We start from the raw sequence: 25,297 nt of genomic DNA on the forward strand, positions 1-25,297 counted from the left end.
GGAAGCCTGCCTCTTGCCCAGGCCTGGCACATGGGAGATGAAAGGTACTACCAGCAATAGTCACAAGAACCAATTAGCTGATTTATTTTAATCTCAGAAATGTGTCTATAATCAATTTGGAGGCATCTGCTGCCCCCTGCCTGAGTCCCTGCCTAATTTCAGCTTTACACTGAAGGAACCTGAGGAAGGGCCGGGATCGCCCCTCACCAGCACATTCCAGTGAAATCAGCAGCTTGCCCAGGAGTGTCATTGTGGCCAGGTTGAGAAGACGGAGAAATATAAAATTGGCTCAGATCTCGTTAAAGCTACATGGCTCAGTACTTTGGTTTTTGCCACAGCAGGGCAACCCTGAGCTCAATCCACACCCCGCACAAAGTGTGCCAGGTTCGTGCACACACACTCGCATGATTGAAGTCACAGTTGGCATAGGAAACCATAGACCCCATGTCCCTTAATTGGCACCACCAAAGCTCCCCGGGAGCTCGCAGACCTCTCCAGGGACACCAGAGGGCCCCCCACATGCTTCATGGGGGGCAGTGGATGCAGCAGCTGGGGAACCCAAGGCGAATCTCCACTAGCTGTGACCCTGGGCAAGTCACTTGCCTCCCTGTGGGTGCTCTCACCCCAAAGATGGGAGAACACATCTAGAATATGATGAGAACAAAAGGAGAGGGTTCATCTCGGGGCAGCCAGGGGGCGTCCCCGAGAGCTGTGTGGAAGACTCTCCTCCCCCAGCCAACCCTGCCTTCTAACTCTTGAACACCAGGAGGTGTAAGTTCCCTGGGAAGATATGGTTTGCCTGGCAAGTGGTAAGAGCACTGCGCACGCGGGTTCTAGCTGCTTGACTGTGCACCCTGGCCCTTCACAAGGATTACAAGATGCTGAATCCTGTGTCGGGTTGATTTGGGTCTCCACGTCCTGTAACACCGCTGGTTACAGGCTTTCTGCTTAAATTACTCTTAAATTAAGTTCTGCAAATGGTTCAACAGACCTAACATGCCCTAGCTGCTTCTACCCCTGGGAGTCGGGGGCAGCGGATGGGACTCTGGGGAGGGGGCCCGGCCCAGCTCACTGCAGGAGGTGGACAGCAGCAGCCTTTCGGATGAGCCGCTGGGTCAGGGGTGAGCCGGGCTTCAAGGCGTCACGCTCCATCAGGAGGCTCCTGTGGAAACAGGGACAGAGTCTGTCGTGGAACCTCCTAGAAAGTGGGTGGTCTGCTGGTCCCTGGGCCCCAAGGCAGGACAGGCAACTCGGGCTGGGGCTGAGATGGGCAGAGGGAGGACAGGAGGGACACAGCCCAGCAGCAGGAGACCTGGGCTTGGAGGGGGGACTAGGGAGACAGTGCACTGGGGGGCCAGGGGTGGGGCGGTGGAGGATGAGAAGGCAGGGACCCCAGTGCATCACCAGGACACCCAGTGTTTAGAGAACACGTCAACACTCTCCAAAACACACAGCTGGGTGAGCACATAACTATGGCCTGGTCTGCCTCGGGAAGTTGGGGGTGGGGGGGCATCCTCCCATCAGACAAGAGGGCAGAGCCTTTCTGTGGGGGTGGGGGGTGGAGGGGAAGCCACACCTGGCTAATTCCAAAGGCAAGTGGCAGGAGACAAGGTATGGAGAAACCCAAATTTAAACAAAGCAACTATTGTTTAAGGCAAAGACCCCAAACAATTGATAACAGTGATTCTGTGGTATGAGGGTGGGGGTTAAAGGGCTAGGCCACACTTGGGGTGGGGACACCATGGGGGGTCCAGGGTTTCCACCTTGGAGGGGAGGGAAGTGAGCTTCCTGTCAATGACAGGAGGGCACCTGGAAGCATGCCTGTCACCCTGACAGCAGCAGGTTCTCCGGGGTCAGCATCTGCTCTAGGCCCCGTGCACGGCTTGTCCCCCCATGGGCCGAACCCCTGCTGCACAGCACCCTCCGCCCAGCTTGGAGGGTATCCTCCACCCGCCCATGGCATGCCCCACCCTGCGCCTGCCCTGGCTCCCCGGCTTCCCAGCTCCTGCCCTCCACCTGCCTCTCTGTCCAAAGGGCCCACCTTCCTGCCAACCTGAGATGCCAACTGGCACCCACACTCTGGCCTGGAGCTCTCTAAGCGATGTGACCACTAAAGAAAGGTGTGCGGCTTTGGTGTGTGGCCGTGGAGGGGCGAACGGTGAGGGGCGTGTGTCCAAGATGCTTCAGAGTTTTAACCAACTCTAGAGCATCCAGAGTGCACACCTGTCTCATTAGTGCTGAGAACACCTGCACTGCTTGGTCTGCCAATGCTGCTGGGGCGGCTGGGTCTCCCCAGCGCGGACCACCTGAGCCTGAGCTTAGACCCTTGGGCTTTCCACCTGCCCTCAAGGGCTCAGCTAAAGGCAACCCTGAACGTAGAGCTGCACCTTCACTGGGTCTCCCAATACCTCTTCTACCCACCAGGCACCCCAGAGCCCCTTCCCCCTTTCTTGTTGCTGTTCCAATGGGGTGCAGGGGACCCATGAGGAGGGGTCACGTCTCACCGCAGGAGCTGGAACGAGCATGGAGCCCAGCCGCCCCATGCAGGACAAGGTGAGCTGGGGTGTGGGAGCTCTCAGGCTGCTGGTGAGGGCTGGGCTTTGCAGAACTTGCTTTTGGGGCGCCCCTACCCCAACATCCCTAACCCTCCAGCCCCTCCTCCTAACCAGATCACTGGGCCTGGTAAAATCTGCTGGTTTGGGGGCCTGCTCTCAACTGTCTCTTCATCAGGCCACCCTTCCTCCCTGACTGCCAACCAGCTCAGCCTTCACCACAGCCTCCAGAGCAACCTGCCCTGCCCCACCCCCATGGCAACTTGATGTGTGTGTGTGTGTGTGTGTGTGTGTGTGTGTATGCATGTGCGTGTGTAAGAGATTACTGCTACGGTTCCCACATGAGAGGTAAGCTCTACATGCCAGGCCCTGGGTCTGCCTGCCTGCACCCCACCCCCACCTCCTGGAGCCCAGCCCACCCCATGAGAAAGGGTGTCTCCAGCAGAGGGTGCGGCATGTGAAAAGGCCCGAGCCTCTGGAAGAGCAGGATGGGTTGGGTCCCGATAGCTCAGCATGGCTAGACTGAGGGGACGGCTGGGGGGAGGCGGGGCAAGGGGACAGGCCTGGGGGTGGGATGGATCCCTTTGGTCAAGCTGAGCATGCGAACAGGGAAGACCAAGCACCCCACAGCCTCACAGCCTCAAAGGTGGGAACCTCCGTGCATGCTGGGAGCCCGTGGGGGGGACCCCCGCGTGAGAGAGGCAGCTGTGCTCAGAGATGTCCCCACACGCAGCGTGGATATGAGGGAGCAACTCACCGCGCCACGTTCCTGTGGACGCCAGAAGTGCATTTTAAGGCTGCCTGGATCAGCAGCTGGTTAAAGACGTCTCTCTGAAAGGTCGGGCAGGCGGGTTAGGCCCTGGTAACGTGGGACTAGGGATGGGAGCCCCCATGCCGCCGTGGGCAGGCCTGTCCTCGGGGACCACCATCCCGGGGGCGTGCACGACGACACCCCCACACGAGAGCGCCCACCCCAGGAGAGGCTGCTGGAGCCCAGCCTTTGGGAGGCTCACCTGGGCTTTGCTGCCTCCGATCTGCACGATCCGGTAGCGGATGGGCAGGAGCAGCTCCACGACACGGTCGGGGTTCCCCTTCTCGGCCTCCACCAGGGCCTGGCACAGGGGCAGCCCCACGTCACGGGCCAGGAGGTGCTGGCAGTTCTCCCCGGGGGACCTGCCAGCCCGAGAAGGTGCCCTTGGTTACCTGGGGCGCCTCACACTGCCTCCCTGCCTGACCCTGGCATCCCGAGGGATGGGGCCGCTCCTCCTCAGCCTGGCGTCCCTGGCTCTGTGCCCGACACACAGCAGGTGCTCTGGGCAGGGAGCCCACGAAGGAGCAGCACCCAGGGGTCTCTTGACTGCGGCTTGAATGACCTTGTCAGCGGGGCTGAGCTCTGCTGTTCACCTGGCCTCAGGCAGGCCCTCCAACATCTGGCCTCAGTTTGCTCATTTGGAAAGTGTGGGTGACGGTGCCAACATCACAGGGTTGTCAGGAGGACCGCACACAACGTGGGCAAAGGCCCGGTGGCGGAGTTGGCACCCACGCTGGGGCAAATGGCTATCTCTGCTGGCCTGCAGGTGGTGCCTGAGCCGGGTCATGGGGACTGCGGGCGTGGCGGTGGCACCTGCTCCAAGCCTGTCTTAAAAGCACGGGTCAGGGATCCCTGGGTGGCGCAGCGGTTTGGCGCCTACCTTTGGCCCAGGGCGCGATCCTGGAGATCCGGGATCGAATCCCACATCAGGCTCCCGGTGCATGGAGCCTGCTTCTCCCTCTGCCTATGTCTCTGCCTCTCTCTCTCTCTCTCTCTCTCTCTCTGTGACTATCATAAATAAATAAAAATTAAAAAATAATAAAAAAATAAAGTCAAATTGCTATTAGACTTTAAAAAAAAAAAAAAAGCATGGGTCAAAACTCGAGGGCTCGGTGGGTTCCTCGGGCCTCCCCTGCAGTAACATGACTGCCGTCTAACCGTGGACACCTCACCTGAGCTGCCTTCCCAACCGAGGCCCACAGATCCTGCAGCACAGCTCCGGGAGGCAGGGTGGGGCAGGTGGCGGTGGCCAGCTGAAGCATGGCCCCAGGACAGGACATCAGGGCTCATGGCTCCCACGGCTCCAGCCTCCAGGTGGGAGTCGAGGCGTGGCTGCATCCCTGGTGCCCCATGCCTCAGAGGACTTGCTTCCCTGGCCTCCCTCTGTGTTCAAAACTGGCTCCCACCAATGCTGGGAACTGTGCCAGGGAGGTGTGTCACCATGACCCCGCACCTCACTCTCTTGCCAATCTGTCTCGGCAGGCACTGTCCCCAGTTTTCAGATGAGAAGACTGAGGCTCAGAGCAGAGAAGCACTCTGTCCAGGATCTCAGATGGTAAGCAGCGGGTCTTTCTGGCTCCAGGACCTCACCGTGCCCCCGTGAGAGGCTGCACCCAGGACATTGAGGCTCCCACCCTCCAGCGGGGGGATGGAGAGGCAACTCTGTCTCTTAGGGGAACAACAACTGTGGCCTTGTGGGATATATCCAGCTGGGAGCACACACCTGTGGGTGCACGTAATGCAGCAGGCATCCCCATGGGTGTGCTCACCAGTGGGGCCTCCACCCCCAGCCTCCCTGGCTGGAGGGGCCGGGACTGAGCAGACCTCAGCTTCCCCCCAGCACCCTGTTGCCCTCCCAGCAGGGCCCTGGCCCCTCTGCGTACTCGCTGGCATCCTGCAGGGTGCTCAGAAACTCCTGTGTGGTCTGGGTGTCCCCAGCTCCCAGGGAGGCCATCAGGAAGTGTGCATCATTGAACAGCAGGATGTGGTCACGGCTGTGCTTCTGGGTCACGGGCAGGATGTCCTGCCACCGCTCACCCACGGACACTCCTGAGGACAAGGGGAAGAAACCCATAGGCCTGGTCTCCTGGGTGACCGTGGCCTGCACATGGGCCTCCCGTTTTCCCCACACCCCACAGCGGCCCTCGTGTTCCAGGAGAGGAAGCAGGTGGGTGAGCGGGGCAGGCGAGTGGCCTCTGGCCTTACACTGACACCTCTGGGCCCAGCTTATGTTAACTTTGTTTCATTATAAAAGCAATAGATTCATATGTAGAAAACAAACAAAAAAACAAGTGAAGGGCATTGAAGTTTCTGGCCCCTTTGGACAAACCCCAAAACCATTTTTAAAATTCTTCCCGTGATTACTGTTGGCATGGCACCTGACACATAATAGGCGCTCGATAACCATCCCTGGAGTTAATAAATAATTCACATTTCCTTCTCGACTTCTCAGCTCCTCAGTACCTGCCCTCCCCCTCCTGAGTCTTTGAAGTCATTACCTCCATCCTACTTCTCGGGGGGCACCTCCCACGGTAGAGACATTGCCCTTGACATCGAACAGGTCTCTGGAGTCTCCACTCTGGATGGTGAGGGAGCGAGTGGCCTCTCCCTTCCATCTGCGTGCCCCTGGCACCACCACTGTGCCTCCCAGCCTCTCCTGACACGAGTGCGGAGGTGTGAGGCCTCGGGGTCCCTCAGAGTTCCAGGCGGCCTCACACTCTGCCTCTGCAGGTGGAGGGTTCACTGGGCCGTAGGGCAAAGGGACTCCACCTTCTTTCCTTGACAAACAGGCCGCCTTCTGGCTGAGCTCAGCCCTACGGCCGAGAGGCAGAAGGGAGCCCGCCCAGACCTGCTCCCGGAGGCTCCTGCAGACCCGGATGACAGCCAGACCCTTTACCCTGCCTTTCCCACACGTGGGCTCCAGCTGCCCACCTCTCATCCTTGACCACACCGACCCTGCTCTTTGGTCACTCGTCCCGTAACAGGCCGCTGGTTTCCGTGTCCTGGGAACACTGGACAGGCTGTTCTCTGCACATACCATCCTTTCCCGCCTCTGCCTCGCAGAACCCTACACATGCTCCCATGTCTCACATTTCACTCCCTTAGGAAGCCTTCCTGGAACCCTCTGGAAACAGCTTGCCCCGCCCAGGCCTCATCCCCACACTGTCCCACTGGCGCAGGCCCTAGAGTGAACACAGGTTTGGCTCCATTGGGCCTGAGGGAGAGCAGAGAAGCTTCTGGCACCCGGGCTGCTGGCTGGAAACACCAGAGCTGTGATCAACCTTATCCAGGCTGCCTGCAGAGCCAGTGGTGACAATGTTGAGAAACCTCTCTCTGAAATCCCAGGGGGTTGAGAAACTGTCACCTCTCTGATTCTAGGAAAAGAAGCAGCACCCAGAGATAGATGGTCAGCAGCGACCTGCGCCCTGCAGGTCTGGTGTGCAGGCGGTGGGAATGGCCTGGAGCCTGAGCATGCCCACCCAGAGGTGATGGGAAGTAGGAGAAAGGGGAGTGGTGGCTTCAGGCTGGTGGGGAGGCAGCACAGAGCTGGTACCCAAGGCCACGGACAGGCAGGCCACTCGGACCTGCAGCAGGACCTGGAGCTCTTGCCGGGCTTTGGGCCCAGGCCAGAGCCCCTTCACCTGGTTCTGCGGGAGGGGAGAGGGCCAAGGAGCCCGAGGGGGATGCACAGATCAGCTACCTTCCATCTGCAGCCGGTACAGCATGGAGCAGCTGTCCACCACATCCAGCATGGTTCCGCTGGCCTTCAAGCTGGGGAGGACCTGGGAGACAAGGGTGGGTGGGCAGGAGAGGGCCCACAGAGATGAGCCAGTGCAGGGCCTGCACAGAGCCCGGCCTCAGCACACAGGGTCCATCGCCATCCCCCCTCCATCTCAACTAGCAGGACCATCCCATCACCCAGGGCTTGGGCCGCTCCAGGCGCCAGACCCGAAGAGAGAGCCTTGGCCCTGAGCACAGGCCAGGCCCTGGCATCTGTCACCTGCCGACCTGGGCCTCAGATCATGCTGGCGGGAGGCCGTGTCTCCTGCTCCTGGTTCAGTGTTCAGCTGGCCTGTCCCTCGTGGCACTTGGGGAGCCACCCTCCTTTGTCACCCCACAATCCTAACACAACTCCAAGGGAGGACTCAACCGAAACTTTACTGGGTGCACCCTCGGATTTAGTGCCTGGGCCCCAAGCATTGTTGTGACCCTGGTTTTCTATTACAAAAGCATGCATGGTGGTTCCCAGGAGCTGTGAGTCAGGCTTCTTTTTTCCTTTTTAAAGATTTTATTTATTTATTCATGAGAGACACACAGAGAGAGAGAGGCAGAGACACAGGCAGAGGGAGAAGCAGGCTCCCTGCAGGGAGCCTGATGTGGGACTCAATCCAGGGTCTCCAGGATCACGCCCTGGGCTGAAGGTAGGTGCTAAACCACTGAGCCACCCAGGCATCCTGGCTTCTTTTTTCTTAAAAGCTGCCTAGGGATCCCTCTGCCTGTGTCTCTGCCTCTGCCTCTCTCTCTGTGTGTCTCTCGTGAATAAATAAAACCTTAAAAAAAAAAAAAACCTGCTTAGGGGTGGAGAAGGGGGAATGGGAGTCATGCTTGGAGGGCATGGAGCTGCAGTCTTTTCCAAAGACAAATGGTGGTGATGGTGATTGGCCTCCTGCACCATGGAACCATACTCTCAAAAGTGGTCACAGTGCAAATTCTGTGTGTATTTTACTAAAATAAAAAAATTCCTGTGGGCACATTAGTAATTCTACCAAAGAGAAGCCATCCAAGATGACTAGAGTAGGGCGCCTGGGTGGCTCAGAGTTAAGCATCTGCCTTCAGCTCAGGTCACGATCCTGGGGTCCTGGGATTGAATTCGGCTTGGGACTTTCTGCTCCCTGGGGAGTCTGCTTCTCCATCTCCCCCCCCCCCCCAGCTTATGCATTCTCTCTCTCAAATAAATAAATAAAATCTTTAAAAAATAATAAAATAAAATAAAATAAAATGACTAGGGGTACGTCCGGGATTTCAGAAAGGACCAGCTTAGATGTGTCGTCTACCAGCACCCATGGCGAACAGAGTCACTGGGTGTCTTCACCCCGTCCCGGTTACAGCAACCACTCAGGGCAAGAATGAACCCCACGAGGTCTTACACAAGAAGTGAGCTCTTGCTACAGCTGTTGTTTCTGGCTGAGATGATACTAATGGCTCAAATATCTGCTAGACACTAAAAGGCAAATTTTGCAATCAAATTCGGTGCAAACGTAGACTTACATGGTTATCGTAAATGGTCAAGGCGGCCTCGTATTCGCCCTGGAAAAAATCAAGTTCCCATGATGAACATGTGGCTGAGGTCCAACGGGATTGAGAAATGAGCCGAAAAGCCAATGCCCATCCTGCCCCCAACCCCAGCACCCTCCACGGGGGATGCACAGTGCCACCTGAGGGTCTTAGGATGGCCGAGCAGAACCACCTGGGCTCGGGCTCCGGGCCCCCCAACATGGGAGGCAGTGCCCACCTTTGCCACCAAGGGGACAGTTTCTGTGGAAGCATTAATTTCCCCGTCGTGCTTATCAAACTGTTAGAAGCTTTCTCACGTATTTCTTCTAGTCTTTCCCCCCCCCTTTGTTTTCTTTTTTTTCCCCCCCTTTCTTTTCTTTACTGTTTAGTGCGGGCCACTGCTTCCCTCCAGACACTGCAGGCCCTCACCATCCAAGCATCTCTCCTTGGACTTTTAGGGAGCATGTAGGTTTTCTCTACAATAAGCGCCATTGAAGCAGCTCCCTCATAAATGGGACCCAGTGGCAGAAGCAGTGAGGTCAAGGGTGCCCCTCCCCACCCCTGCTCCCACTGGGACAAAGCCTTTGGAGGGTCTCATGCCTCCTTCAGGTACAATCTGGGGTGGAGGGGGGCTAGCTGTTCACTCCAGCAGCAGAGGACACTCAGCCTAAGTTGTCTCCATAGATGACATACAAGACACATGATGTCCATGTCCAGACAGTGAAAAATGCCTAACGTAGCTTAAGCCTGAAAAGCTATTTGAAAACATTAATGCTCTATCACATCCAGGTGCTATTCAAACGTGCGAACACAAAATATGACCCCCAGGACCCAGTAAAACGTAGAAAGATAGTTATTTCTCTGACATCTTTATAGGATAAGACAGCTGGCCATCTCACCTTTTCAATCAGATACAGAGCCCAGTGCCAATAATTATGACAAGCAAGCATATCAGAGTCCTGGGGAAAGAACGAGAGAATTAGAGAAAAATCTGACCGCCTGTGGGGGAAAACAGTTCCTGGGGGTGGTTTTGTGGCCCCTCTGTGAGGGCAGGAAACATTCCCCGGGCCAGCTCTGGGGGACGGTGCCTCATGTGCCTGCATTACCAGGGAGTCTGAGACCAGGGGAGGCCGGTGATACATTAGCCCCACAGCCGGAGCCAACACAGAGGCTCCCCTGCTCCCCGCTCCATGGGCCTCAACCCCCGTTATGCGTGGAGTAGAGAAAACGGGTGATCAATCCATCCCATAAACAGGTGTGGAGGCCCACTGGGTGTCCATGTCCCAGTAAAGCCGTGAGGATCAACGAGCCCAGGGCTGGACTCCTGCAAGTAAGGGGGGGGCAAATCTGACATCTGGACAGTTACTACCGGCACGCTTAGGCCCCCTCCTTCTATGAGGCTACTGCAGAAGCCTCCTCCTCTGCCTGGACACTACCTTCTGTTCCTGGAAAGAACGACTGGCAATACTTCCTCTGTGGCCCGCATTCACCTTCCACCCATGCTTGAGGACACCCAGATGCCTGCCTCTCCTCTTCCTCATGGGCCCCAGCAGGCCTTGGCGTCTTTGCTCAATCTGGTCCTGGGCTGGGATGCCCTCCATCTCCCCCATCCCTCACCTGGCAAACCCCTACATCCTTCAATACTCAGCTCAGGGGTTGCCTCCTTGAGGAAGCCTTCCCTGACCACACCCCCCTCAAGTCCAATGGGGTTGGATGTCTCCTGTGAGTTTCCACGTCCCTGAGAGTGGCTCTAGCACGGTGTGTTTCACAGTGCTCTGGGGAGCGGCTCACTCCACTGGACTGGGCCTTTTGAGGACAAAGAAGTCTGGGGGGGGGAACTCTCGGCCGGGTCTGCAGGGTGGGATCTTGACTGACCTCCAGGATGGGGCAGGAGGAGGAGGAAAAGGAGCCCAGGCCACACCATCTACCCCAGGGTTCTCCTGCCAGCCCGAGGCTGCCCAGAGCTGTGGCAGGGGACAGATGCAGACGCCAGGAGCCTAACGCCCCTCGGGAGGTGAGCCGGCCAGCCTGGGTCTCTCATTTCACACACATCTAGAACCAACAGCAGTGGGAACTCATCTGGGGCCAAGGGCTTCACAGTCATTGAAAGTGGACCAATGAGGAACCAAGGCTCAGAGGGACCACTTCTTGCCCCAGCGTCCAGCCCGGCCTCCAGCACCCAGTAAAGTCGCAGCATCTGGGGAAGGGACATGAATGGAATGCCCCAGAAGGCCCTGGCCAGGCATTCCCTGGCCTCCCCCAGATCTGCCCAGGTAAGCCCCTGGCCCTCTGGCAGCATGGTGGGGCCACGTGGTTGCTCCTCCAATCCCAGACCCAACACTCTGGCAAGAACTAGGAGCATCTGCCTCGGGGAGGGGGTGCTGAGGGCAGGGCTTCACCCCACTGCCCCCGCCCCAAGCTCTGGCTCAGGCTGCCCCCATGCCTCTCCCATCTCCAGGGCTCATGGGTCCTCACAACAACCTGTGTGTGAACCTCACAGGATCACAGTTCTCACACCTGTTCACCTACTCTACCTAATTCCACTCCCACTTCCCACTGGGATGTCCTAGGCCAGGGAGCAGCTTGGAGGAATGCAGGGGCTGTGCCAGTCCCCTGCTCCCTGCCTGATTCCTGGTCTCTTTATGGTTCCCTCAGGCACAGAGCACCTGTTGCTCGGTGCCAGGCGGAGACTCAGCGCCTTGGCCAGCGGGACCTTGGGAAGCCCACCACGGCACAGACTAGGGCGGGGCAGCAAACCACACCTGGACAGGTGGCTAGGCTGTGTGCCCTAGGACAAGCGATGCACACAGAGGAAGGGGGCGCCACCAGAGCCGCTCCCCAGGAGTTGCACGCTGAGCCAGCTGACTGGTGGGGGCAAGAGGGACAGCTCAGGGACCATATGGTTCTCACCGGTGCCCAGACTCTTGAGCCCCCAGTAATTTTCTGATCTGTTCCTTTACACCAAATGCCGCCAACCCAAAACCTACTGTATAATCAACTGCAAAACACTGGCAGGGGCACCTGGGTGGCTCAGTGTCTGCCTTCAACTCAGGTCATGGTCCTGCATCAGGGAGCCTGCTTCTCCCTCTGCCTGTGTCTCTGCCTCTCTATGTCTTTCATGAGTAAATAAATAAAATATTAAAAACAAAAACGCTGGCAGGTTTGGGGGAGCGATGTGGCTCCCAGGGGACTGTGGCTTGACAGAGGCTCCTCTAAGCAGAACACAAGTTTGTCCAAAACTAAGCGGCACCCTGGAACCCCCATCCATAAAGCCTGGGCTTAACTCAAGGGGATGGATGGGATCTTCCAGGCCCGTCGACAAGAATCATACCTTCCAGTGGGTTTCTGAGTGCTGCATAAACTCCAACCCATCCTTGATTTCTGCTTTCATCTCGTGAATATGGGCAATGGTGTGCACCGACCATGCATCCGTGGGGTTAATAGACAAAGCCTACACGGGGAGGGGGTGGGAGATGATTGGAGATAATGTGGATTAGTCAGGCTGCCCAGTGACGGGTCGTCTCCAAGTCACGCAGGGATGAGATGATGGGCCGGAGCTGGATGGGCGAGCATGGGACGGGTACAGGTGTGGGGACTGTGCTCTGCCTCAAAACAATAATGACCCCAAAGTCCAGCCCTGCTGACCATCTACACAAGCTACCGGGGAGGAGACCCCTGCCCATTTCAAAAGTGAGGGACTGAGTTCAGGGAGGCTAAATGACTCACTCAAGACCACAGCTGGCTCTTTCCTAAGCCAGGGCTCATCCTCTGGGCCCCATGGCCTCCAGCACACAGCTGAGCCACCTGCAACATGCCAACTAGCCTCTCTGGGCCTTCCTCCCCGGTCCGCTGTGGAGGTGAAGTAGACAAGATACGTACGAATGCTGAGCAGACTGCCAAGTGCTCTGCGGGCTTCTGGCTGCCCCCACGGATGACCACGCATCCATGAATGGCCTTCTGGGCTCGTTCTGATGTTATTACTATTAATCACATGCCCAGTGAGCTTGACAGTGACCGGCAAAGCAGGCGGGACACATGTAGGATTCCTACCGCACGGTAGCATTCTCCTTCCCATCCCTCATACGCAGCTCATGTTTACTGGGCCCCTCCTAAGTGCCAGGACAGAGCAGTTGAGGCTCCAAGTAGCCCATGACCAATCCACATGGGCCCAGGTCCCCCACGCCAGGCCACGGCCTCCCCCAGCCCCACTGTCCCAGTACCCCAAGCCTTTTCCAGAGGCAGGGTCCCTGGCCTGGCAGGGAACCCCTGCTGTGGGGTCTATGCTGACGGGTTGTCCCCAGCAAGCCCTGTGACTCTGCTCCCACCCACTGCTTACGCGGGCCTGCCCAGTCCACATGGAGACGCTCTAAGAAAGACCGTGTCCTGTGGGATGATGAGCACCCGCAGAGCCCTGCAGGACCAGGACACTCAGGGAGACTGCAGGAGCATAGCTGAGCAGGCCCAGGGAGGGGACACCCTGAGAAGGCCCAGGAGGGGACATCTACCAGGTGAGCTGCTCTCATGCAGGGCGGAGGTTAGGGCTGCAGCCCTGGGCAAAGAGCAGCCCCAACCCGCTCCCCAGATGAAGGCCCCACCCTCTGTGAAAGGCTCCCAACCAGCTTCTTCCCAAGTCTCCCTGGATCAGAGTCACGAGACACAGTGGGACACCCCCCCCCCCCAGCCTTTGCCCCCAGGGACTCCCCCGCCCCCCTCCACCCTAAGCCTCAGCCTATCCAGTGACTCCAAGTTTCAGGAGTGCTGAGGCAGTGCTTTCCCTGCCAGCTACCCTTTGCTCTTCCTGCCCCTGGGGTTTGGCTTGCAGATGCTAAGCCCACACCACGCCTGCATCACCTCCCTGAGGCCTCTCCAGACTCCAGCGGGGCCGGGTGCAGAGCACCCACGCTGTCCAGGAGGCCTGGCGGTCACTGTCACAGCCACATGGAGCCCAGTCAACCATGAAGCATCCCTCTGCACTCAAGCCTGGGCTCCATCTCCATAACCAGAACAGATTTCAGAAAACTCATGGCCCCCTGGGCCCCCAAAGGGGCAGGGGTCCAGGGGGCCAGCTGGGGCAATGTCTCAGGGAGGAGCACTGGCTGGGATGCTGGGAAGCCAGGTCTGGTCCAGGCAGCCTCAGGGATGGTGGGGTGGTGAGGTGGTCCCGGTGTGCACCTGCTCTGCCCTCCCCGAGCCCTGTGGACTTGAGCAGAACTCCAGCCTGGGCCTCCCTCTGAGCTGTGACCCTCTTGTCGGGACAATGGGAGATTAGTGCCTCGTGGTACAGGGAATGAGCAGATGAGAGCGGGTGTATATCAGGTGCCAACACGGAGCCAGGCACCCCCGTGTTCCTGACAGTCCCTCCCCTGGTCTCAGTTTCCACTCCTGTTGGGGAGGACTGAGGACAGGGACTCCAAAGGCCACAGAGGACACCTTGTGCCCCCATCCACTGCTGCGGCCTACCGCTTGGTCCTGGGCCCACAACGCACCTCAGTACCAGCCAGCGTACCAGGCAAGCATGGCGCAAGGGCCTGGGCCGACGGGAAGTACTTGGTGAAACCACACTCCTCTGCTCCCTTCACCCTCTCTCCCTCTGGAAGGAGGCAGAGGTCCAGAGAAGGGCTGGCTGGCAGGAGCCCAACCCCAGGTCAGGGCCCACCTAGAAGCAGCCTTCGTTGGCAATCATGGGGCAGCTTCCCGAAGCTCTGAACTGAGACAAACAGAGCTGGGGGGGCCTGGAGCTGTCTCCCATGGGGCCCCTGAGGGTGAGGTGAACACAGCCTCCCTGGGTCTCACTCCCCTTCCTGGCCGTGGAGGCAGTTTGCAGAGCCAGCCCTGTAGACTGCAGGAGGGGCGGCCGCTCTTGCTGGTAAGGAGAGTCCTCCCCAGCATCCCCGAGGAAAGGGAGACCCGTGGGGGCTCGTGTGTGCTCTGCCCCCCACTGACTCCCCTCCCTGAGGGGTCAGCACCCAGGTTAGGGCCCACTGACCTCTTTGGCAAGCTTCTCTGCCTTATCGTAGAAGTTGGTTTCCATTAATCCAAAAGAATAGATGCCTTTCACATAGCTAGAAAGAGAAAAAAAGTCTTCAGGAAAGTGGACTATTCAACCCTCAGTATGGGCTGAAACTGTGTCCCCCCAAATGATGCTCGAACACATGCCCTAACTTGGAATTAGGGTGTTTGCAGACGTGGTCGAGATGAGGGTGGGCCCTAAATCCAATGACCGGTGTCCTTACAAGAGAAAGGAGAGGAGGGCTTGGACACACACACACACACACACACACACACACACACGGGATGGAGCCACACAACCCAGCAAGCTGGATGCTTCTGACCAGTGAGGTCCATTGTGACCATCATCATCTGCACAATCATCCACCCCCCAAACCCTGTCTCTATAGCAAGCTCTCTGCAAGTCACACCCTACCCCCTAAGATGTCAACACACCACCTCCACTGGGGATGCCAAGGGCCCCCTCCTTCCTGTCCGGCTGGTGGCACCCACCTAGAGGCACAGCCCAGGCCACCTCCCTGGGAAGCCACAGTGAGCGCAGGCAGGCGGTGGCTTCTCTGCGGGCAGCACTGTGCATGCCCCCAGCCCAACCTGGCCTGCCCTCACTGGACAGGTCCCCCCGGACCCCAGCTCCTAGATTCCAGGACCCCATCAGTCCAGCTCACTGTTGGCCCAGCCCAGGGTGAGCTTGAAGACACTCCACTGAATAAATGCACACTACCATTTCCCATCTGTGATCCCTGGCGCGGAGTGCCAGGGTGAAAGAGGCATTCTTTCCTGGGGTTTTGCGGCATTGTGGGAAAGCAAGATAGAGCGAGAGAGTTCCTATTTGTGACTCAGACATTATCTTTACAACCATGTATACAAAGTCTAGCTCTCGTTATTCACAGAAGCACACTGGCTTCCAGGCTTTGCTGTCAAATATTTATTTCTTTTAAATATTTCAATATTTCTTTTAAATATTTATTGGAGTCATTTAACCTTCAGCATTTACACATGTATGGAATGCTCATGGTGTGCCCAGGATTGTTAGGCTTTGATGATGGTTAATCTCATGTATCAACTTGCCTGGGCTATAGTATCCAGTTGTTTGGTCAGACACCATCTGGAGGCTTTCATGAAGGTATTTTGTGGATGTGATTAACATTTAAATCTGTAGACTTTGGGTAAAGCACATTACCTTCCATGATATGGTAGGCCTCATCTAATCAGTTGAAGACTTAACAGAAGGGAGTGAGGTCTCCAGAAGAAGGAAATCTGCCTCCAGATCGCAACACAGAAAGCCTGCCTGACTCCCCAGACTGCTGGCCTGGCCTGTGGATTTCAGACTTCCTTGCCAGTCCCGGTAACTTCATGAGCCAATTCCTTAAAATCAATCCATCTCCCCCGACATATATGTAAATGATACAGCCAGATATTGATACCCTCTTGGTCCTGTGTCTGTTAAAAACCCTGACTAATACAGCTCTCCAATCCACGAGTCCTGCTGACCTTCACAGCCTTCCTGTGATTAAGAGGAATGGAGGCCATTCTGTGTGGGGGTCACTAGGGCCACTCAGGTACTCCGGGCCTCTCTCTCTTCCCGAGCACACAGCAGAGATGCACTTCCTGGCCTCCTGTGGTTGGGTGACCAGCTCTGACCAATAACTTGGGAGTGGCAGAGTGTCCCTTCCTCCCTGAGGCTTGCCACTGTGAGTCCCCCCGGAGTCTTCTCTCTCTCAGTGACCTGCTAGATCATCTGGGACCCTGATATAGGAGGGAGACAATGACAGGGGTGCAGAGCCCTCAGCTCTCCCATGATGGGCGTGGAGTATATGTGAGAAATGAGCCTTTGGAGAATCAGAGCTAGAGGATGTTTGTTACCGTGGCAATAACTACCCTGCACTGACTGATACACATGGTACTGCCTCATTCACAGGATGGAATGGGATAAGAGCAAAGGGAAAGATCTTTTCACCTTCTAGAACTAGGAGAATAGCTACAGTAGACTCACTATTTTTAGGGCAGGGCTAGGACAGATACCATGAAGAAGAGAGAGAACAAGAAAGAAACGAGGTGACCTCCAACTGGCACGTACCTGCTCAGAGGGATGCTGGGTGTCCAGAAGGGATAAATTCGAGCCACAGAATCTCGCATCTGTTCCTGGTAGCCCAGGTAAAAATAAGCATCGTGGGAAAATTTTAGGGCTAACATGTCTGTTGGGTGGTCCCAGAGGATCTGTTCCCATAGTTCACAGGCTCTGGAAAAGTTTCTGAAAGCAAAGGGATTTATCAGAAACACTGGACATGCAGTTCATCCACATGGGGTGTGCAAAAGGCATCGTTTCTTGCCAGAGTCTGAACTGGTTAAATATATATATATATATATATATATATATATATATATATATATATATATATTTATATATATTGTATATATTGTGTGTATATATATATATATATATATATATATTTATATACACACACACATACACACATAGAGAGTCGGGGGAGAGAAGAGGAGACCGAAAATGATAGAAGGGGAGGCATGCCTGGGTGGCTCAGTGGGTAAAGCAGTGTCTGCCTTCTGCTCAGCTCATGACCCCAGTGTCCTGGGATCAAGTCCCGCATCAGGCTCCCTGCTCAGGGGGGAGTTGGCTTCTCTCTCTCCCTCTGCCTCTCCTCCCTGCTTGTGTGTGTTCTTGTGTGTGTGTGTGTGTGTGTGCACATGTGCACACTTGTGTGTATGTCTGTGTGTGTGCGCTCTCAAATAAATAAATGAAATCTTTTTTAAGAATTAAAATAATTTGGGGGTCCCTGGGTGGCTCAGCGGTTTAGCGCCTGCCTTTGGCCCAGGGCGTGATCCTGGAGTCCCGGGATCGAGTCCCACATCGGGCTCCCGGTGCATGGAGCCTGTGTCTCCCTCTCCCTCTGCCTGTGTCTCTGCCTCTCTCTATGTCTATCATAAATAAATAAAATCTTAAAAAAGAATTAAAATAATTTAAACAAAGAAAGGGAGAGAGGAAGAGAGCATATCTTACACACAGCCACACACAAAAGCTTCTGTGTTACACTGTGGCTCAGAAAATTGGAAAACCAGTGGGGAATTTTTACTGTGGAATTCAAACAAACAAAAAAAACTGGTTTAACAAGTTGCCAAAGACAATTTCCCCTGAGAACTAGCCTGCTGCAGGAAATCCAGGGAGTCCACAAGGTGGAAACCCACTGCCCCCACCCCTCCCAGTGCTGACACCCTGCATAGCTCCGCAGGAAGGCCCAAGCAGAACCTGGTTAGGTCACCTAGCTGTGCGGGGCACACATCCCGGCCTGAGCAGACCCAGAGGCTGTTCCGGAGATGGGCTCCAGGGTCACAACACCCCCACACAAGGTGATGGCTGTAGGGACGATGGAAGCAGGGGGCCACCCGGAAGGCTCTGAGCAGGTGCTCACAGGGGTGTGTTGGGGCAAGGAGCAGAGGGTGAGGGCTTGCTTCTCTCTTCTTTCAAATACTTCTGTAATGTGCTCCTAGTATTTCTATAACAAACATGAGAACCCATTCATTTAAGGCTGTAAAGTAGGTTGCTTTGAACGTGAGATCAGAAATCCTAGCCAACCGTTTCCTCCTCCTGCGGTCAGGTGAAGACAGAGCAGCAGGCAGGGAGATGGCCATGGGAGGCAGGGCAGGAGCACCCCCAGACCCCCTTCCCCAGGGCGTGGGGCAGCCCGTGGCACTGGCCTGCGTGGTCTCAGGGCACCAGCCCCCCGCCGGCCAGGCCCTCACCCCTTGGCAAAGGTCTCCACTGCAGACACGTGCAGCCGCTCCCGCTGCGTCAGTGGCTGGGTTTGGGAAACCTCCACCATGGTCTTCACGGCCAGGTCCAGCTCTCTGTCCAGCCTCACAGAGCTTCCAGTGCCGACCAGCACGAGCCCATTGGAGATGGCGTGGCCCATTGCTGGCGAAAGGTGGGAGAGCAACTGGTGATTCACAGGGTCCCGCCCCATCCCATCCCATCTGCCCCCCGCCCCCCGAGTGTGAAATGGATACCCCCCATCCCAGGAGGGGAGGCCAGACGGCTGGTGGGCTGTGCAGGGCCCCCAGCAGAGTTCAGAGCTCGGCCTGGACCCTTACCACACACATGGAGAAGCAGCAACCCCTGAAGCATGCTTTCCTCCACCAATATTTTTCTAACAAGGGCACTGTGGTGAGTGTCAATGTCTGGAGCATCTCCCCCACCCCCTTCACTGGGTGAACTGGTTAGGGCTGTCTGTGGGCTCCCTCCACCCCTAATTGCCCCCAGCAGCTGACATTAGAGCCTCCAGGGAGGTGTTCAACAGGCACTCCAGTGTAGGCGGCTGGTCCCTGGAGCAGAGTGGTTCTGAGCCACTCTCCTGCATGGAGAGTCGGGTGGGCTGTGGGGGTATGCCTGTGGCCTGTGTAGCAACCTTGCTGGCAGGTTTGCAGACCCCCAGGCCCTACTTGAGCTTCCTAGGCTCCAGCCTGACAGAGGCAGGGTGTCTGGCGGCACCTGGAATGCAGCCACTGGCCCAGGCCTGAGACCAAGGAAGGAATGAACTATAGTGTTGGGACCACGCATGTGGCCCCTGCTTCTATCCTGGGGCCTGAGGTCTGCTCAGAGAGTCTGAGCCTGCTCCTGGCTCCTGGTCCCCCATAGGCAGGGCTCAGCTTCCTTCATTCCACATTCTGTGCTCCCTGTCCTCAGCAGGACAGGGAAAGGGGTGGTGGTTGCTGCCCTTTCCTCCTCAGCCCTTCCAGGCCTGGAACCTCACCCCATGTGGGGCCTCCCTCGTGGGCTGACTTCCCTATGCCCAGAGCATACATGGCTCATCTGTGATGCCAGCCTCTGTCACGAGGCCTCCATGGCCTGATGCTCCAGCCTAGGCCTCACTGGTGCCCTGAAAGGCTGCAGTAAGCCACCTCTTGGGTTCCAGAAGCAGGTCTGGGATACGGAATGCCTTATTGATCCCAGCCACTCAACTACCAGCTGGGTGGTTTGGGATACATTTCTCATTCCCTTTCCTCCTCTGAGAGATGGGGTCAGTGTCCTCCTCACAAAATTGACAAACAATGAGGGAAACAACTAAAAAGATGCCTCCTGTGGAGCCTGGTATCTCTAAGAAAGCAGCTGTTATTCCAAGCCCAACAGTGGCCATCATCTCCCTGCCCTCCCTCTGTGCAAAAGGCCAGCCCGGTCATGGCCACCAGCCTGCCCTCCCCATGCCAGCCTGAATCGGTCAGGGAACCGGAGAGGGGTTGGACCCATGAGACGGTGCTCAACTCAAGGACAGCATCACTCACCGAAGGTTGGATCTGCTGCTCTGAGCTTTGACAGGCAGCCCTCAATGCCACCAAGACTTTTGTCATTAGTCCAGGTTACATACTGAAACAGAAAAGGCAAAACAAAGCTGTCTTCAGAGTGTCCTTCGTTCGTGTTAAGGAAAGCGTGTGTCTCGATCTGGATTTTCTCTCCGGAGAATTCAGTATTTCATAGCCTGAACTTCAAGGGGCCACACCTGAGTTGATCTCAGGTGGAGAGACTGAACACTCATAACTGAAGGCACGTCTTCTAGGGCTGGTCAGATCACTGTTTTCAGAACAAAAAAAAAAAACATCTAAAGGAAGCTTCTTCCTGACAGGTGACCTGCCCAGAACATCATCTTCTTTAGCCATAAGATGGGCCTTGAAATCAGGCACCACAGTAGGAACCTTCCTATTTTTTATTAATTCCTTCCAAAAAAGAACTTTCCTAAACATTTATGACAAAAAGTTAGGGAGAGGCATGAAAGCCCAATGATCAAACCTGATCTCATCCCATTGCCATTTTGGTAGATCTGTTTCTAATCCTTTCTTCAAAGATGCTTATTTTGGGGGCGGGGTGCCTGGGTGGCTGGGTCAGTTAAGCGTCTGACTCTTGATCTCAGCTCAGGTCTTGATCTCAGGGTCCTGAGTTCTGGCCCGGTGTTGGTCAAAAGAAAATGCTCACTTTTTAAAGAATCCTAAAACCATAATAATGCACTGGATTTTAAAATGTGTCCTATCAGATGTCTAATCTACATCTACACAGAACTAGCAGAGTGTGCTTTACTAAGTCACGGGGAGGTGACGCAGACTCAGAGGACACCCGCTCTAACACGGGGTGGCACAGAGGCGTTGATACATGGGACAGGATACACACAGGAGGTGTGGGGGTGGAGGTGGACAGTGCTACATGGAGGAACCAGGCTATGTAATGAATTGAGGGCTTTACCAAGGCAAGAAGATGCAGGAAGCACCCAAACAGAGCTCACATGCACAGTGGAGTCCTTTGGCAAGCTAGCAGCATTGCACCGGTTGTTTCTCGCACTTAGATTTCTAGAAGCTGGGGATCCCTGGGTGGCGCAGCGGTTTGGCACCTGCCTTTGGCCCAGGGCGCAATCCTGGAGACCCAGGATCAAATCCCACATCGGGCTCCCGGTGCATGGAGCCTGCTTCTCCCTCTGCCTATGTCCCTGCCTCTCTCTCTCTCTCTGTGTGACTATCATAAATAAATAAAAATTTAAAAAAAAAGATTTCTAGAAGCTTTCTCAGTCCTTACATTGTGGATGGAGTTAGAAGGCAGTGTTCCCATTGCTCATGATAAAGACCAACTCTAGTTTTCCATCGGCATATACAGACCCAGGTGCATTCTACTCCTCCTCTATCTGAGTGCATGAGCCAGCTCAGCTCCCTGGGCCTCAATTTCCCCATCCTTCAAACAGAGTAGTTGGACCTTACCTTGGAGGCCCTCCTAGTTCTAAAACTATAGGATCCTTCATTGGTGTTAGAAATTAGTGGTAATGGGCTAGAGGATCTTGGAACTGCCATAGGTGGGAATAACATATTCCAATGTTAGCTCCAGTACAGGGCCTCAGGCCCAAAGTGGAGGCGGCCCATATCAAACCCTCAGCAGGCGGCAGCAGGGGATGCCTAGGGAGGGTCAACATCCTCATAAACATCCCACTGCTGTCTGCCTGCTGCAGGGGCACCTCTCAGCTGTGCCATGGGTTGGCAAAGATGCTTCCAACATGTTCCTGTACACCAGGGCCCAGAGTACATAAATTCCACTCTAACCCATTGCTAAATTCATCCTGCAATTGAACACTTTCCAAGCTGTTGGCTGTGGGGCTTCAAAGATTCCCTACTGTACCCAAGTTTATCAGGAGATTTGTGTTGCCATGGGGCTGACAGGCTTCCCTGCTTATAAAACAGGAGTGCTGATAAATGTGAAAAGCTTTAGAAGCTTCGAGTACCGTGGCTGCTCATGGACATCATACAGCAGCTTTACTTGGAGAGTACATCAGAGGCCACACACGTCTGGCTGAAAAGCTAAGCAAGCTGTGTTAGATGAAAGTGTGGAGCACTGCCTCATGTTTGATTAAGTACCATTTATTTTGTGGCATAAATAAATCTCACTGTTAGGTGTGCCAGGATATCTAAAAGTGAAAAATACATTAATTAATTAAGCATTAATTAATACATTAATTAAAAGTATTCAATTATTTTTAAAAAACCACATCACAGGCCTTAAGAGCAGAAACCATTGCATTGCTCGATAGGCCTACCTGAGTCAGGATAGCGTCGAACAGCTTGCAGGCCTCGTTGCTTGTGGTTGAGAGTGGGAGCCCGGAATCCTTCCACGCCTAAACACAGCGACAAGGGAAAAGCCATGACGTCTTCCAAACATGAACATGAACCCCAACCTCCAAGCACGGGAGATCTCCAAATGCGGAAGATCAATCATGTGGCTTGGGTTTCCAGAAGCCCCAGCCTTGTGGGGCTGGCATGGACTCTCAGATTTCATAGGACGGTGCAGAGCATGTGAAGCTGAGCCCTGGGTGGGGGAGCCTGATGTAAATCCCAGGTGTCTCTAAATAGCTGTGTCCCTCCTGGCAACATCTGCCATCAGAACCTTGGCTGGGCCCACATGGGGCTCTGGAGGGTGTATGGGGCAAACACTCAGCACATGGCAGGCCCTGATCAGGCTTGAAGGGAGGTCTGGGTGGGGAGAAAAAATGCATAGTGCTAGGAAGTGGTCTTTCCATCTGGCTGGCAAAATGGACCCTATCTGACTGCCAAGATGGACCTTATCTGCATCTGGCAGGCAAGATGCACCGTATCTGCTGACTATGGAAACAACTCCTCTCTTCTTAACTTCATCAGATGATTCAGACTGTTCACTCTTAGGGCTGCCCTTGGGGGGGGCGGGACCACAGACCTGCGACTCCCCTGGGAGGGGAGCCCTCTTCCACTCCCCCAGCACAGACTGCCTATTGCATGACCTGGAGGAGGGGGCAAGTCCCCCGAACTCCACCTTCCTCATCTGCAAAATGGGTTCAGGCTCCTCCCCGCTGGAGGGTCCGAAGCAGATGCCCCCGATGCGCCATGCCAGAGCTAACGCTTCTTAGGTCCCGGGGTCCCACGGGAGGGTGCTCGGGCCCCTTCCTGCCCCCAGGACGCGCTCCCGGCCCTCACCGCAGGCTCTCCGGCTGACCCCGGGTCCCGCGCGGGTCCGTGCTGCCCCGCCGCGGGCGCCAGGCCATCCCGGGGCCGCGGGGCCCGGCTGGGCTCGGCCTCCACGTACCTGGCAGTCGCGCAGCGGAGCGGGGGCGGCCATGGCGACGCGAGGGTGGCGGGGTCGGGGGTGGCGGTCCGGGGCGCCTCCGCAGCGGTCCCGGCGCGGGGCGGACACGGGCCGCCACGCCCCCGCCCGCTCATTGGTCAGCGGCGCCGGCCCCGCCCCCGGGCGCTCCGAGGAGGCCTCGCCGACCCCGCCCCGCCGGGGCCCGAGGGGAGCGCTGCGGTGGGGGCCTCGCTGGGCGCACCTGCCTTCCTCCCGCTGCGGACTCACAGCCCGGCGGCGGGCCGGAGCGGGGCGAGGGATTCGCTCACCGTCCCAACTCCTTCCCCACCCCCGCCAGGGCGCTGCTCCCCCACCCCCGCGGCGACCTTGTTGGGGAAGCAGCTGCGGAGTCCTTGGGAGGCAGGGGAGCCCTAGGGCAGAGGACTCTTGCAAGCTCTTCCCAGTCCCACTTTCAAGCCTTGCGCGCACACATGCCTCGAGGGCATGTCTTGAAGGGCGCTCACAACTACAGTCTGTAGGAGAAAATCTGCAGTAGGATCCCATTAGGTCACGTTTGCTAATATGCAAAACAATACATTGCGGAGGGACTGGGTCCTGTGTAAAGAAAGTGAATAGATTACTGGGTCCCAGGAAAGAAACTCGAGGCAGTAGCAAGAACTGAACTCGGACCAAGGAGTGCCTGCTCTGGTGGTGCTAAGGACTCTGACCTTGGACTGCATTGCCATGGCTCTGTCTGCTTAGCGGGGATGTGGGCACATGAATACTCTTTGCTATTTTTCATATCTTCTTTTTCATATCTTAGTTATTTTATTTTGTTTTTTAAAGATTGTATTTATTTATTCATGAGAGACACACAGAGAGAGAGGCAGAGACACGGGCGGAGGGAGAAGCACACTTCCAGGGCGCAGCCCGATGTGGGACTTGATCCCAGGACCGCAGGATCACACCCTGAGCAGAAGGCAGATGTTCTACCACTGAGCCCCCCAGGAACCCCCATCTTTTTATTTTAATATTCCCATTCCCCTCTGCCTGCTGTGCCACTTCCCTGCTCTACTGTGTCCACAAAACTTGTGCAGGGTTTTATGTGGTTGTTCCCACCAGGCACCACTGACACTGCACTTGTCCAGGTCAGGTTCCAAATCCAGAAGCTGCCTGGGCCACCTCTTCGACCTCCCCTTCCTCATCTTCAGCTGTTCTGACACAGCAGGCCACACTGCTTCTTTCTTGAATCCCCTTTTCCCTTGACTTCCAGAGCGTCACACACTCTTGGTGTTCTTCCTCCCCCACTGCCACTCTGCTTCTCTGTCTCTAAATACTGGAGGAGATCAGAGTCCATCTCCTTCTCCACCTGTGCCTCCTCTCTACATGCCCTCTGATGACCCCAATCTGAGTTTTCAGCCCTGACCTTCCTTGTTGTCTTAACTCAGATTGCTAAAACAAAATAGCATAGACTGGGGCGGAGTAGGGGGGTGGTATTTGAACAGCAAGCATTTATTTCTCACAGCTGGAACCAAAAGTCCAAGGTTAAGGTGCCAGCATGATCCGGTTCTTGGTAAGGGCCGTTTCCCTTGTTTGCAGATGGCTGCCTTCTTATGTCCTCACATGGCCTTTCCTTGGTGTGTGCACTCAGAGAGAAAGAGAGACAGTGGATAAGAAAATAAAACTCTATTAAATGTTGCCTACAGGGGTGCCTGGCCAGCTCAGTTGGTTAAGCACTCAGCTCACGTCATTATCACAGGGTCCTGGGACGGAGCCCTGCCTGGAGCCCCACATCAGGCTCCCTGCTCAGTGGGGAGTCTGCTTCTCCCTCTCCCCCTCCCTCTGCTTGTGTGCTCTCTATCTCACTTTCTATCTCAAATAAATAAATAAAATCTTCGAAAAAAATAAATGTTGCCTACAAAAGACCACTTTAGATATAAGGACATAAATAAATTGAAAGTAAGTGAATGAAAAAAATATATATATGCCATAGAGGCAGTAAGCATAAAAGCATAAAAGCATAAAAGCATATATATGCCATAGAGGCAGTAAGCATAAAAGGCTAGTATGGTAAAA

The 25,297-nt window shown here is 55.7% G+C and overlaps 1 protein-coding gene across 1 annotated transcript; it reads right to left on the reverse strand.

The window, feature by feature from the left end:
• Positions 1-67: 67 nt before the first annotated feature.
• On the reverse strand, positions 68-23,353 carry TTC38 (tetratricopeptide repeat domain 38). Its single transcript, XM_041756373.1, has 14 exons — positions 23,243-23,353; positions 22,224-22,301; positions 19,942-20,023; positions 18,406-18,577; positions 16,724-16,897; positions 14,624-14,699; positions 11,969-12,088; positions 9,537-9,596; positions 8,632-8,670; positions 7,064-7,145; positions 5,247-5,412; positions 3,566-3,725; positions 3,310-3,383; positions 68-1,162 (listed from the first exon to the last, which is right to left on the reverse strand). Exons 1-14 carry the CDS (start codon positions 23,273-23,275, stop codon positions 1,069-1,071), a joined length of 1,410 nt encoding a protein of 469 aa, XP_041612307.1. The 5' UTR covers positions 23,276-23,353; the 3' UTR covers positions 68-1,068.
• Between the last annotated feature and the right edge of the window lie 1,944 nt (positions 23,354-25,297).

Source organism: Vulpes lagopus, chromosome 5 (assembly GCF_018345385.1).
Source record: "Vulpes lagopus strain Blue_001 chromosome 5, ASM1834538v1, whole genome shotgun sequence".
Lineage (NCBI taxonomy): Eukaryota > Metazoa > Chordata > Mammalia > Carnivora > Canidae > Vulpes > Vulpes lagopus.